Genomic DNA, 12230 nt, shown 5'->3' with positions numbered 1-12230 from the left:
CAGCTGATTGATGGGGGTGCCGCGGGCCAGAACCCACTGATCTGACTTATTTTCCCACTCCTGGATAAGCCATTTTATAATTGGTAGACTAATGATGTATGTGTTGTTCTGAACATCACTGTTTATACATTTAGGTGCTGAACAGTCTTCAGACAGATACACCTTCAGCGACATAGTTTTTGGAGGAGAACAGGTATGCCCTTCTAGCTGTATACATAACCTGGATGGGGGTTATTCGCTGGGATTATAGCAGCTGAGAGGGAATGTTTCCTGATATTTATACGGTCTGCTCTGCATTTATCTTTACAGCGGCTCATTACAATGTGTTTTTATTTTGCAGATAATAAGCTCAACCACTCCCTGTGCAGATTTTTTTTTCCGAAATTGCTTATTAAAATTTCAGAAAAAACAGCTTATTCATACAAATGGAGCAGCAAAATCCTCACCTGATGAAGCGGTTCGGTTAATACAGAAGTGCAGTGAAGTTAACCTTAATATAATTGTATTATGGAAGGTGAGTCTTCAGAACGGCCCATTGCATGTAATAGCGTTATCTAGGATTATATGGTTAGATCATTCTATGAAAAGTCAGAAATCACCAGCTCAAGTTCATGAGATCTATTTTATTTCAGATGGAAAGAGGGAAGGGAGCTCGGATAAAAGGAGAGGAGACACATTCCCTAATATACCTAAAAGGAATGTTTCCTCTTCTCCCTAGAGACACTAACTGGGCCTAATTTTGATTTAAAAAGAACAGGAGAACGGATGTCTTGAAAATGATGTGATCTGAGCTGAAGGAACACAGCTGCTGGATCCCTTTATATAGTATTTATAGTCTGCCACCGCACTCCTACTCAGGCCTGCGTTCCTTAGTTGTAGATGGGCTGGAGCAATGAATATGGTCACATGACACCACATAGCTTTTAGGCTGAAATCACACCAGCATATATCTAGGGAATGTCTTCACTATGATTGGTGGAAGTCTGTCTTTTGGAAACCCCGCCAATCCTGTTGTTTTCCTGCACAGCAGTGCTCCCGATCACCCAGCTGTACAGGAACATATTGGTTTTGTAGCAAACAGGTCATGCCAGACTAATCTAATTTCCTTCTATGATTGAATCACTGACTGGGTAAACCAGGGAAATGAGGTAGATATAGTATATCTCGACTTCAGCAAAGAATTTGATAAAGTATCTGATACTAACCCTATTGAAAAAATGTCCAAGTATGGGGATTTACAAGGCTACGATTAGATGGATTCATAACTGGCTCAGTGATCATACTCAGAGTGGTAATAAATGGTTGCACATCCAATTGGAAGAGTGTGTGTTTCAAGTGGAGTACCACAAGGCTCTGTCCTGGCCCCAGTGTTGTTCAACATTTTTATAAATAATCTACACAAGGGAACTGAAGGTAAACTAAACTAATCAAATTTGCAGATGATGCAAAGCTAGGAGGGATGGCGAACACTAGAGAAGAAAGAGAAAAGATTCAGAAAGAAAAAAACTAGATAAGCTTGAACAATGGGCCACGACTAATAGAATGGTATTTAACAGGAAGAAAAGCAAGATTGTACATCCGGGCAAGAAAAACGAAAATTACATCTACGGAATGGGAGGAATAGAACTAAGTAACAGCACGTGTGAAAAATATTCCGGTATACTAATAGATTACAGACTGCACATGAGTTAACAGTGTGATGAAGCAGCAAAAAAAGGCAAACAGTTCAAGGACGTATTAAGAGAAGCATAGCATCTAGATCTCATGAAGTAATTATGTCTATACTCCTCCTTGGTCAGGCCTCATCTGGAATACTGTGTCCGGTTCTGGGCACCACATTTTAAAAAAGACATTGAACAAGTGGAACAAGCTCATAGAAGAGCTACCAGGATGGTGAGCGGACTGCAAAGTACAGGTGCTTCTCACAAAATTAGAATATCATCAAAAAGTTAGTTTATTTCAGTTCTTCAATACAAAAAGTGAAAAATGATTTTAAAATCCGAAATGTTGGCCTACTGAAATTTATGTTCAGTTAATGCTATCAATACTTGGTCGGGCTCCTTTTGCATCAATTAGTGCATCAATGCGGCGTGGCATGGAGGCGATCAGCCTGTGGCACTGCTGAGGTGTTATGGAAGCCCAGGTTGCTTTGATAGCAGCCTTCAGCTTGTCTGCATTGTTGGGTCTGGTGTCTCTCATCTTCCTCTTGACAATATCCCATAGATTCTCTATGGGGTTACGGTCAGGCGAGTTTGCTGGCCAATCAAGCACAGTGAAACTGTTGTTTTTAAACCAGGTATTGGTACTTTTGGCAGTGTGGACAGGAGCCAAGTCCTGCTGGAGAATGAAATTTCCATCTCCAACAAGCTTGTCTGCTGAGGAAAGCATGAAGTGCTCTAAAATTTCCTGTTAGTCGGCTGCGCTGACTTTTGTCTTGATCAAACACAGTGGACCTACACCAGCAGATGACATGGCTCCCCAAACCATCACTGATTGTGGAAACTTCATACTAGACCTCTATTAACTTGGATTGTGTGCATCTCCACTCTTCCTCCAGACTCTGGGACCTTGATTTTCCAACTGAAATGCAAAATATACTTTCATCTGAAAAAAATATCTTGGACCACTGAGCAACAGTCCAGTTCTTTTTCTCCTTGGCCCAGGTAAGACGCTTCTGGCATCTGTTGGTCATGAGTGGCTTGACACAAGGAATGCGACACTTGTAGCCCGTGTCCTGGATACGTCGGTGTGTGGTGGCTCTTGAAGCAATGACTCCAGCAGCAGTCCTCTCCTTGTGAATCTCCCCCAATTTTTTTGAATGGCCTTTTCTTAACAATCCTCTCAAGGCTGCGGTTATCGTGGTTGCTTGTGCATCTTTTTCTACCACACTTTTTTCTTCCACTCAACCTTCCATTAATACGCTTGGATACAGCATTCTGCGAATAGACAACTTCTTTAGCAATGACCATTTGTGGCTTACCCTCCTTGTGGACATCTGTCAAATTGGCAGTCTTCTCCATGATTGTGAAGCCTACTGAAAGACTAAGGGACCTTTTTAAATGCTTAGGAAGCCTTTGCAGGTGTTTTTGTTAATTATTCTAATTTATTGAGATAATGACTTCAGGGTTTTCATTGGCTGTAAGCCATAATCATCAAAGTTAATAGAAATAAACACTTGAAATTGATCACTCTGTTTGTAATGATTCTATATAGTCTATGAGATTCAATTTTTATATTGAAGAACTGAAATAAATTAACTTTTTGATGATATTCTAATTTTGTGAGAAGCACCTGTATGTCCTACGAGGAACGGTTAAAGGATCTGGGAATGTTTACCCTTCAGAAAGCTAAAAGGAGACTTCATATCTGTCTACAAATATCTGAACGGATGTCACAGTGTAGAGGGATCATCCTTGTTCTCTTTTGCACATGGAAACATGAGAAACAATGGAATGAAACTGAAAGGGAGAAGATACTGATTAGATATTAAAAATAACTTTTTGACAGTGAGGGTGATCAATGAGTGGAACAGGCTGTTACGAGAGGTGGTGAGTTCTCCTTCAATGGAAGTCTTCAAACAGAAGTTGGGCAGACATCTGTCTGAGATGGTTTAGTGAATCCTGCATTGAGCGGGGGGTTGGAGACTATGACCCTTGAGGTCCCTTCCAACTCTAACATTCTATGATTCTATGAAACTGCTGTTGCCCTGTTCCCTTACATTGGGTTCTGTTGCCATTCCGTGTTCTGTGACTGGATACATCTGTGAAGACGCTGTAATAAATTAGTGGTGTGACCTCTCTATTGTAATGATCAGTATGATTGGTCCCCACCATGGACCGTAAAACAGTGGCTTATGTTAGTGACTTGACCTGTCAGAAATTATATCACTTAAAGTTAAGCTACATAAGAAAAAACAACATATTAACCTCACTGAAGCCATGTTAATCTTTAAGTAGCTGAATGATTGTCAATAACTTGGGACAGAATTTTCTACCTTGCCCCAGTTCTTCTTGAACAATAAGTAATGGCAGTGATGTCATCGGTGCTATGAGGTGATTAACGTCTCGACTGTTCTCGTTTCAGGCGTATGTAATAGAAGATAACAAGCAACTAATCTTGGAAGGCCAGCATCACGTGGTGCTCAACACGATTGGGGGAGAGGCCTTGTCTTTTCCACAGAAGCAGGTGATCCACAGTCTGCTGACCACAATAGTGTTTTCTGACACATCCAGCCCGTCGCTCAGCCTCATGCCTAATATTTCTGTTACCTATTGGCCTGTGTAACACCATCCACCTATATGGGACAACTAATAGACAAATCATAATCTGCTGGCGGACCTCAATTGACCACAATTTATCTCCTGCTGACATGAAGCATGTGGGGCATTTTGAACTGCCATTTGCCCAATCTTTGTCTCCCCCAATGACCTTTTTGGCCTGTCTGATGTCTTGTGTGTCATCTAGGTGCATCATTGTATTCTGCTATGTATTGTGCACACTTTCCAATAGAAGTAATTACTGTATCCTCTGGAGTAGTTCTGGTTTCCAAGATGCCAGTGAATGGTATTTGGGGGTCTGGGATAGAGCTTAGTTTTCTTGTACAATGTTTGGTAGTAGGTCGCTAAGCATTGTTACATTTCATTATTTCTCATTTTATCCAATTAGGAGCAGCCAGATATGACTCTACTAAGATTCAGCAGAGCCGAGCATACGACTGTAGCTGTGAGACCATCGACAGAACAGCTTTCCAATCTGATAAAAACAAGCCTTCACTACCCAGAATCGTACAATCATCCGTTCCATCAGAAGAGGTAATCTGAAGAGGTTTATTAATTCCCACACTTCCAGGTTGTGGCCACACACTGGTGAATATCTGCATGTATGTATGCTGCACTCTACATGCTATAAGCTACGTTCAGACATTGACCGCGTGAGTTTGGAATAGGATTAGTGCTATATAGGCTATACTTACAAATTTGAGGTTAGAAAGATGGACACACATCATTTGGCATCGCCCTGTCACGACAGATTAAAAATCAGTTTATCACTTATTTTCATCATGAACACCTATCATACGAAATTATACCATCACTTCTTGATGGTCAGATTTTTTGCACCAACACCAGTCTTGAGAATGAAGGTGACGCAGTATTGGTAATCGTTCACAGCACAACGCCATTCTTTACCACCAAGTTATGCAGGTATTTGCTGCCACTCCCATTCAGGTAAATGACTCCCGCTGATCAGTAAGTGATTGCTTTGCAATCTTTCAAGCCCTGACGGAGACCTGACTATAACATGTCGGGCACTTTGCACTACGTAATAGTCTACTGCCTCTTGTGGACATTTATAGATACTATGCTCTTACACGTGTCAGCTCTGTGTTTGATACCTCACGCTGGCATCATCATTATTATTGTATATTTATACTTTATTTTTGCCATTTACTTCATATGATTAGCACAGCGCAGTTTTTTTTTTTTTTTTTAACTTAGTTTATTGAAAATATACATAGGAACAAACACATTTCCCATGTCCATAAACAGGAGTACACTTTGTTATTACACTGGTTTCAAAATTAAAAGCAACAATGTATGAATTAGTACGTGTTCATTCCCATGTCTGGTCATTAACCGTCCAGCAATGTTACACTGTGGTTATATTTTTCACATACATCTAACCACACGTTATAACTAGTGATGGGCGAGTATACTGGTTACTCGAGATTTCTTGAGCACGCTCGGGGGTCCTCCGAGTATTTTTTAGTGCTCGGAGATATAGTTTTTCTTGCCGCAGCTGAATGATTTACATCTGTTAGCCAGCTTGATTACATGTGGGGATTCCCTAGCAACCAGGCAACCCCCACATGTACTTATGCTGGCTAACAGATGTAAAACATTCAGCTGCGGCAAGAAAAACGAAATCTCCGAGCACTAAATAATACTCGGAGGACCCCCGAGCGTGCTCGAGAAATCTCGAGTAAGGAGTATATTTGCTCATCACTAGTTATAGCTTATCTCCGTATCCATTTACTGGATCACATACAACGTCGACCTTGAAACTTGAAGATCGATACCCAATAACTATTTACATAACAATAACTAACTAAAACTAACATTTCTGCTGGAAAGACCGACACACCTGTAAATGTGGTTTGGGCACATTTCCCCCACGTCCATATTCTTAGGCACTTGTTAGATAGTGATGGGTGTTGATTCCAGAAGTCCCATATTTTATAGAATTTCCCAGGGCACCCTCTATTTTGATTAGACTGTGTTTTCATATGGAATCACAGAATTGACAAGTTCTACCCAGGATCTCAGTGTTGGGTGTGAGCTACCCATGCATCTCAGAGCAAATAATTTCCTGGCCAAAAATAGTCTCTTGGAGAACTATTTTAATATAATGGTCCCAATTATCTTCTTCCCCAAACCCAAACAGGCACACCAAGGGATCCAGGGGAATTGGTATTGCTGTTAGGGATGACAAGAAAGTGGTAACCTCCTGCCAGAATGTATGTATTACTGGACACCTCACTTCATGTGTATGAAGTCAGCCTCCAACTTATGACACCTCGGGCATTCTGAGGTCTGAGGATGACCCATTTTTGCTAATTTAGCTGGTGTAAGATTGATGGATTAAATATAATTGGGTCATTTTGTTGTTAGCTGCCAGGGAAACCTTGATTGAGGACTCCAGCGTCTCCTCCCAGTCCTCCTCCTGAATGTTAGGAATCAAGAGCTGCCATTTTCCCTTAAAGGGAACCTGTCACCCCCAAAATCGAGGGTAAAGTAAGCCCACCAGCATCAGGGGCTTATCTACAGCATTCTGTAATGCTGTAGATAAGCCCCCGATGCATCCTAAAAGATGAGAAAAAGAGGTTAGATTATACTCACCCAGGGGCGGTCCCGCTGCTGGTCCGGTCCGATGGGCGTCTCGGTTCGGTCCAGGGCCTCCTATCTTCATACGATAACGTCCTCTTCTTGTCTTCACGCTGCGGCTCCGGCGCAGGCGTACCTTGTCTGCCCTGTTGAGGGCAGAGCAAAGTACTGCAGTGTGCAGGCGCCGGGTAAGGTCAGAGAGGCCCAGCACCTGCACACTGCAGTACTTTGCTCTGCCCTCAACAGGGCAGAGAATTACACCTGCCCAGGAGCCGCAGCATGAAGACCAGAAGAGGACGACATCTTATGAAGATGGGAGGCGCCGGACCGAACCTCGACGCCCATCGGATCGGACCACCCGCCCAGGTGAGTATAATCTAACCTCTTTTTCTCATCTTTCAGGATACATCTGGGGCTATCACAGTACATTTGCATTCTGCCCATTAGTTGTTTGTCTGGCAATATGATCACGCACTTCATATATTGCCATTTGTTTGAACCAGGGGTCATTGTTTTGTCCATCATGAGCAGTGAGACTATGGAACTCTCTGCCGTATGATGTTGTAATGAGTGATTCACTGCTAAAATTTAAGGGGGGACTGGATACCTTTCTTGAAAAGTATAATGTTACAGGTTATATATACTAGTTTCCTTGATAGGGCGTTGATCCAGGGAACTAGTCTGATTGCCATATGTGGAGTCGGGAAGGAATTTTTTTCCCCATGGTGGAGCTTACTCTTTGCCACATGGGTTTTTTTTTGCCTTCCTCTGGATCACCATGTTAGGGCATGTTAGGTTAGGCTATGGGTTGAACTAGATGGACTTAAAGTCTTCCTTCAACCTTATTAACTATGTAATTATCATTAACTGTAGTCTTCCTCCGTTGATGTCGTTCTTTTCCCCATCATGTATCTTTTTTTTAATCATTTTATCATGTTGATTTTTATATACATACGATAAAGATTGTTTATTTTGTACTTAAATGGGTATTCCTATCTTCAAGATCCTATCCCCATATGTAGTATGTGTAATAATATTAGCAAATACCTCCAATTAGAAATGTAGTATAGTATTTCTGATTCGCTTTGTCTCTTTCCTCAGTGTGCAGGCATTGGAGGACCTCAGGTATCCATGGTTACGACCACTAACAACTAGCTGTCACTAAATCAGTGGTTGGCCTGCAATGCCTGCACTTGAGGAAAGAGACATGGTTAATCTGAAGAACTATACTATGTTTCTAATTGGCGGTATTTGCTAATATCAGAACACCTACTACATATTGGAATAGGAGCGTGGAGTTGGGAATACCCCTTTTAATGATTACTTTAGCTAGTATCATATCTTTTTGTTAATTTGTGCTTGGTAGAGACCTTGCTGATGCAGAATAGCCTGTGGTTGTTCTCAGTCTTGCCATGGTGACGAGTGACTTAAAGCTTTCTTCCACAACCTCACCTTTCTAGCAGAGTTTGGCTTTTTATCACCCAGAATCATGCCTCCAACACAGCTGTTTATTTCAGATAATGACCGCTTTTCAACCTACATATGAAGTGTGATATTTCTCACCTGTTTGTAGGTGTATGAGTAACCAATTATACCAAAGTCCTGGACTCTGTGCAAGTAAACCTAGAAGAATTGAGGCTAATTTGAAGGCACATGGCGGTCCCACCAAATATTGTCTTGATTTGGATTTCTCTTTTTGTTCATTCCCTTTTTCATTTTAATTGATATAAATAAACCCTTAATTAACACTTCTATGTTTAAAAGCATTCCTACATTAGAGCATTTAAATTCCACACCTGCCCAAAACTTTTGCACAACTGAAAATATAATTAAAAAATGTAATTTTTTTAATTAACAAGTCACGTTTCCTAGCATTGGTTTGCTTTGTGTATCGCATCATCATCCATGTCACATATGTCCAAGGTGTAAATAATTTTCCTTTTTCTCTTGCAGCCTCTGTGTAGTTCCGGTTACCCTTGTGCTGTCCAATAGTTCTCAGGCTGATGTTGAAGTAATAACTGATCTAAGACATAAGACAACAGGGTACGTATGTATAGATCCACTGCTCTCACCTCCGTTCTTTGTAGTGTAGACTGAGCATGGCTATTTATTGATACCAGTGCACTATATGAGCAAAACCTTGTGCACCAGACTCCACATTGGGCCTCATTCAGACGTTCTTGGAAGTATATACTCTAGCCATCTTTATCCCGAACACAACACATAACCATTATAATGTATGGGCCTGTTCACATGTTGTTGTTTTTTTTGTTTCCTGGCTGCATGCATGTAAAGAACCAATACATGTCTATGGGTTCATTATTACTATTATTATTTAGTTATATAGCACCATTAATTCCATGGTGCTGTACATGATAAAGGGGATACATACAGAGTTATAGATATTGTTTACAGTAAACAAATTTACAATGACAGACTGGTACAGAGGGGAGAGGACCCTGTCCTTGCGGACTTACATTCTACGGGATAATGGGGAAGAGACAGAAGGTCGGGGGTGCGGCAGCTCTGGTGGTGGTGAGGCGGCAGCTCTGGTGGTGGTGAGGCGGCAGAATGGGTATTGCAAGCTGTAGGCTTTCCTGAAGAGATGGGTTTTCAGGTTCCGTCAGTTAAAACAGAGGAAGAGGAGTACATGGGGTTCTGGGGTGCGGTGGGTATTCTTGATTAAGAGATTGTTCAGACTGTTTCTGTTCATGAAAAACATGTACAGCACACGGGTGACATCCATGTGCCATCTGTGTTCTTTGTTTTTTATATTGCAAAGTATAGGAGAAGCTTTGTAATTTACTTACCCGTCCGTGAAAAACACTGATGGTAAAAACTGACACACAGACCGTACACTGATGACGCCAGTTCCATTTTTGTCACGGACATGTGAATGAGGCCTTATGCGTTGCTTTCCAAGCCCTTTCTAAGAAGCCCTGCTTCATGTGTGGGTATCTCCACAAGTATGGACATGATGCGTTGATACTTTGTAACTTACAGTAATGCAGAACTCTTTCTAAAGAGCAGCTGCAACAAAAATGGAGGAAGTACTAAAATCTTCTTTAGCTATATTGGGGCACAGAATCAATCAGTATATGTTATTACAGCTCACACAATCCTCTTCACTTGGTTTTCTGAGACTCAAGATTCTTAGAGGGCCTGGCCCTGGCCAATATCTTCTTAAATGCTAAAGTATCCCAGATAAAATAAAAAATGCCTCTCAGACTAGTGTCATTCAAGCAATTTCAGCATTGTCTCTCGGCGGTGACCACTGCAGCTAGTCAGTTGCCGCTGATCGATTGCAGTCTTCACACTTCCATCAGATGAAACGGAGTACTTAAGTGTTCTCCTGACACACAAAAGTCATGTATTCGCCAGGAGGCACAGTGCCAACATCGCTGGAATAGCACTGGTCCAGCAGGTGAATGTGTTTTTGCCATTTTCACTGGGGTGCTTCAGGTGTTTTAAGAAGGTAGTGTCAGGTAGGGAACAACCCCCTCTTATCTCCATCCTCTAGTTTACATCTTCTGCTTTATAAAACAGTACCGCCTCTGGGAAGTCACTTTTTTTTTCTTTTACCTTTGCAGTCCTGAAGCTTTAGAAATCCATGGTTCTTTTACTTGGCTGGGACAGACTCAGTACAAACTCCAGCTCAAAAGCCACGAAGTATTTAGCCTGAAACTAAACGCTTGTTTTGTCCACACCGGAATCTATAACCTCGGGACTCCAAGAGTGTTTGCTAAGCTGGCCAACCAAGTCACGCTGTTCGAAACCAATCAGCAGAGCTCCATGCCGGCACTGATCGTCATCAATAACGTGTGACATCCAACCCAATGGATGAAATGACCATGAAGACTCCCACGTTCCCAGATGTCTGGAGTGTAAAACACCTTCCTCCTCATATAATGCTGTGAGATTCCAGTAGGAAACACTTAGGCTATTGACTTTTAATATTCCCTTATGCAAGACATTTGGAACTGACCGATCACCTACCTGCTCTGTATATAAAACTCATTTAATTTTACCAGGGGGAAAGAAAAATATTTTCTCATAGTCCGTTTAAAAGTGTTTCTGAAGAATAACGATCGTCTATAGGCCCATTCATGTGAGGTGTTGCTGTCAATTTTTGCACTTTTGGTCTTCATGGCTGTTAATTTCCCAAAACGTAGCTAGATTTGTTTGAGGGTGTTTTACGATTCGATGTAGACGAAAGCAAAATGCTAATGACAATTTTGCTTAAAGTCTGTAACAACTTGATTCATCTCAGTACAGAATGCACTATTTTACACAACCATAACCTTCAAGTCAAGCGATTCACTCTATTGTGTAACTTTACCGATTAAAATCGCCTCCGTATGATGAAAAGTACACTTTTGAATAGAGGATGATGTATTATATTTATAACAAATGTATTGTATATAGAATAAAACATATGCCATATTTGCTGTTTTAAAGCCTTTCCTTGCATATAATAGGCTGTCCAAAGGGCCATAATATATACTACTTGTTGCTTAATTCTGTTAACAGTATATAATGTACATACTACATTAAAAGTTTTAACAAGTACGTGAGTAAACAAATTTATTTTTATTTTCACACTTTTGCCTTTTTATGGTGTATTTTTTTCCTATAACTGATTCTTTGATTTAGTGTAAAGCTGTTCGTAGATGTCAAATTTGGAAAAAAAAGTTGGACAATTGGAAATCTTTTATCTAAGAATGGAGACATTTGAACATAGTTCCCATAGACGTTTTTTTCTCTATCGGCTCATTGGGGGACACAGGAACCATGGGTGTATGCTGCTGCCACTAGGAGGCTGACACTATGCACAAAAAAAAGTTAGCTCCTCCTCTGCAGTGTACACCCCACCAACTGGCAATCCGAACCTCAGTGTAGCTTAAGGTACCTTCACATTAAGCGACGCTGCAGCGATAGCGACAACGATGCCGATCGCTGCAGCGTCGCTGTTTGATCGCTGGAGAGCTGTCACACAGATCGCTCTCCAGCGACCAACAATGCCGAGGTCCCCGGGTAACCAGGGTAAACATCGGGTTACTAAGCGCAGGGCCGCGCTTAGTAACCCGATGTTTACCCTGGTTACCAGTGTAAAATGTAAAAAAAACAAACAGTACATACTTACATTCGCGTCCGCTTCCTGCACTGACTGAGCGCCGGCCCTAACAGCAGAGCGGTGACGTCACCGCTGTGCTGTACTTTCACTTTCACTTTACGACGCTCAGTGTGGGAAGCGGACGCCGGGGGACGCGAAGGTGAGTATGTACTGTTTGGTTTTTTTACATTTTACACTGGTAACCAGGGTAAACATCGGGTTACTAAGCGCGGCCC

The 12230-nt window shown here is 41.6% G+C and overlaps 1 protein-coding gene across 3 annotated transcripts in view; it reads left to right on the top strand.

The window, feature by feature from the left end:
* The window catches only part of TRAPPC8 (trafficking protein particle complex subunit 8), an 89046-nt gene extending 77722 nt beyond the window's left edge, over positions 1-11324 (top strand). For all 3 annotated transcript variants that reach the window (XM_077270403.1, XM_077270402.1, XM_077270401.1), the window contains 6 exons: positions 135-193; positions 341-514; positions 4084-4185; positions 4666-4811; positions 8835-8924; positions 10472-11324. In XM_077270403.1, coding sequence (XP_077126518.1) covers positions 135-193; positions 341-514; positions 4084-4185; positions 4666-4811; positions 8835-8924; positions 10472-10706 — 806 coding nt within the window. In that variant the 3' untranslated portion in view covers positions 10707-11324. The remainder of the gene's footprint in view (positions 1-134; positions 194-340; positions 515-4083; positions 4186-4665; positions 4812-8834; positions 8925-10471) is intronic.
* Positions 11325-12230: the final 906 nt, after the last annotated feature.

This window comes from Ranitomeya variabilis, chromosome 6, assembly GCF_051348905.1.
Source record: "Ranitomeya variabilis isolate aRanVar5 chromosome 6, aRanVar5.hap1, whole genome shotgun sequence".
NCBI lineage: Eukaryota > Metazoa > Chordata > Amphibia > Anura > Dendrobatidae > Ranitomeya > Ranitomeya variabilis.
The sequence above is the reverse complement of the archived record's forward strand: the minus strand, read 5'-3'. Positions and strand labels throughout refer to the sequence as shown.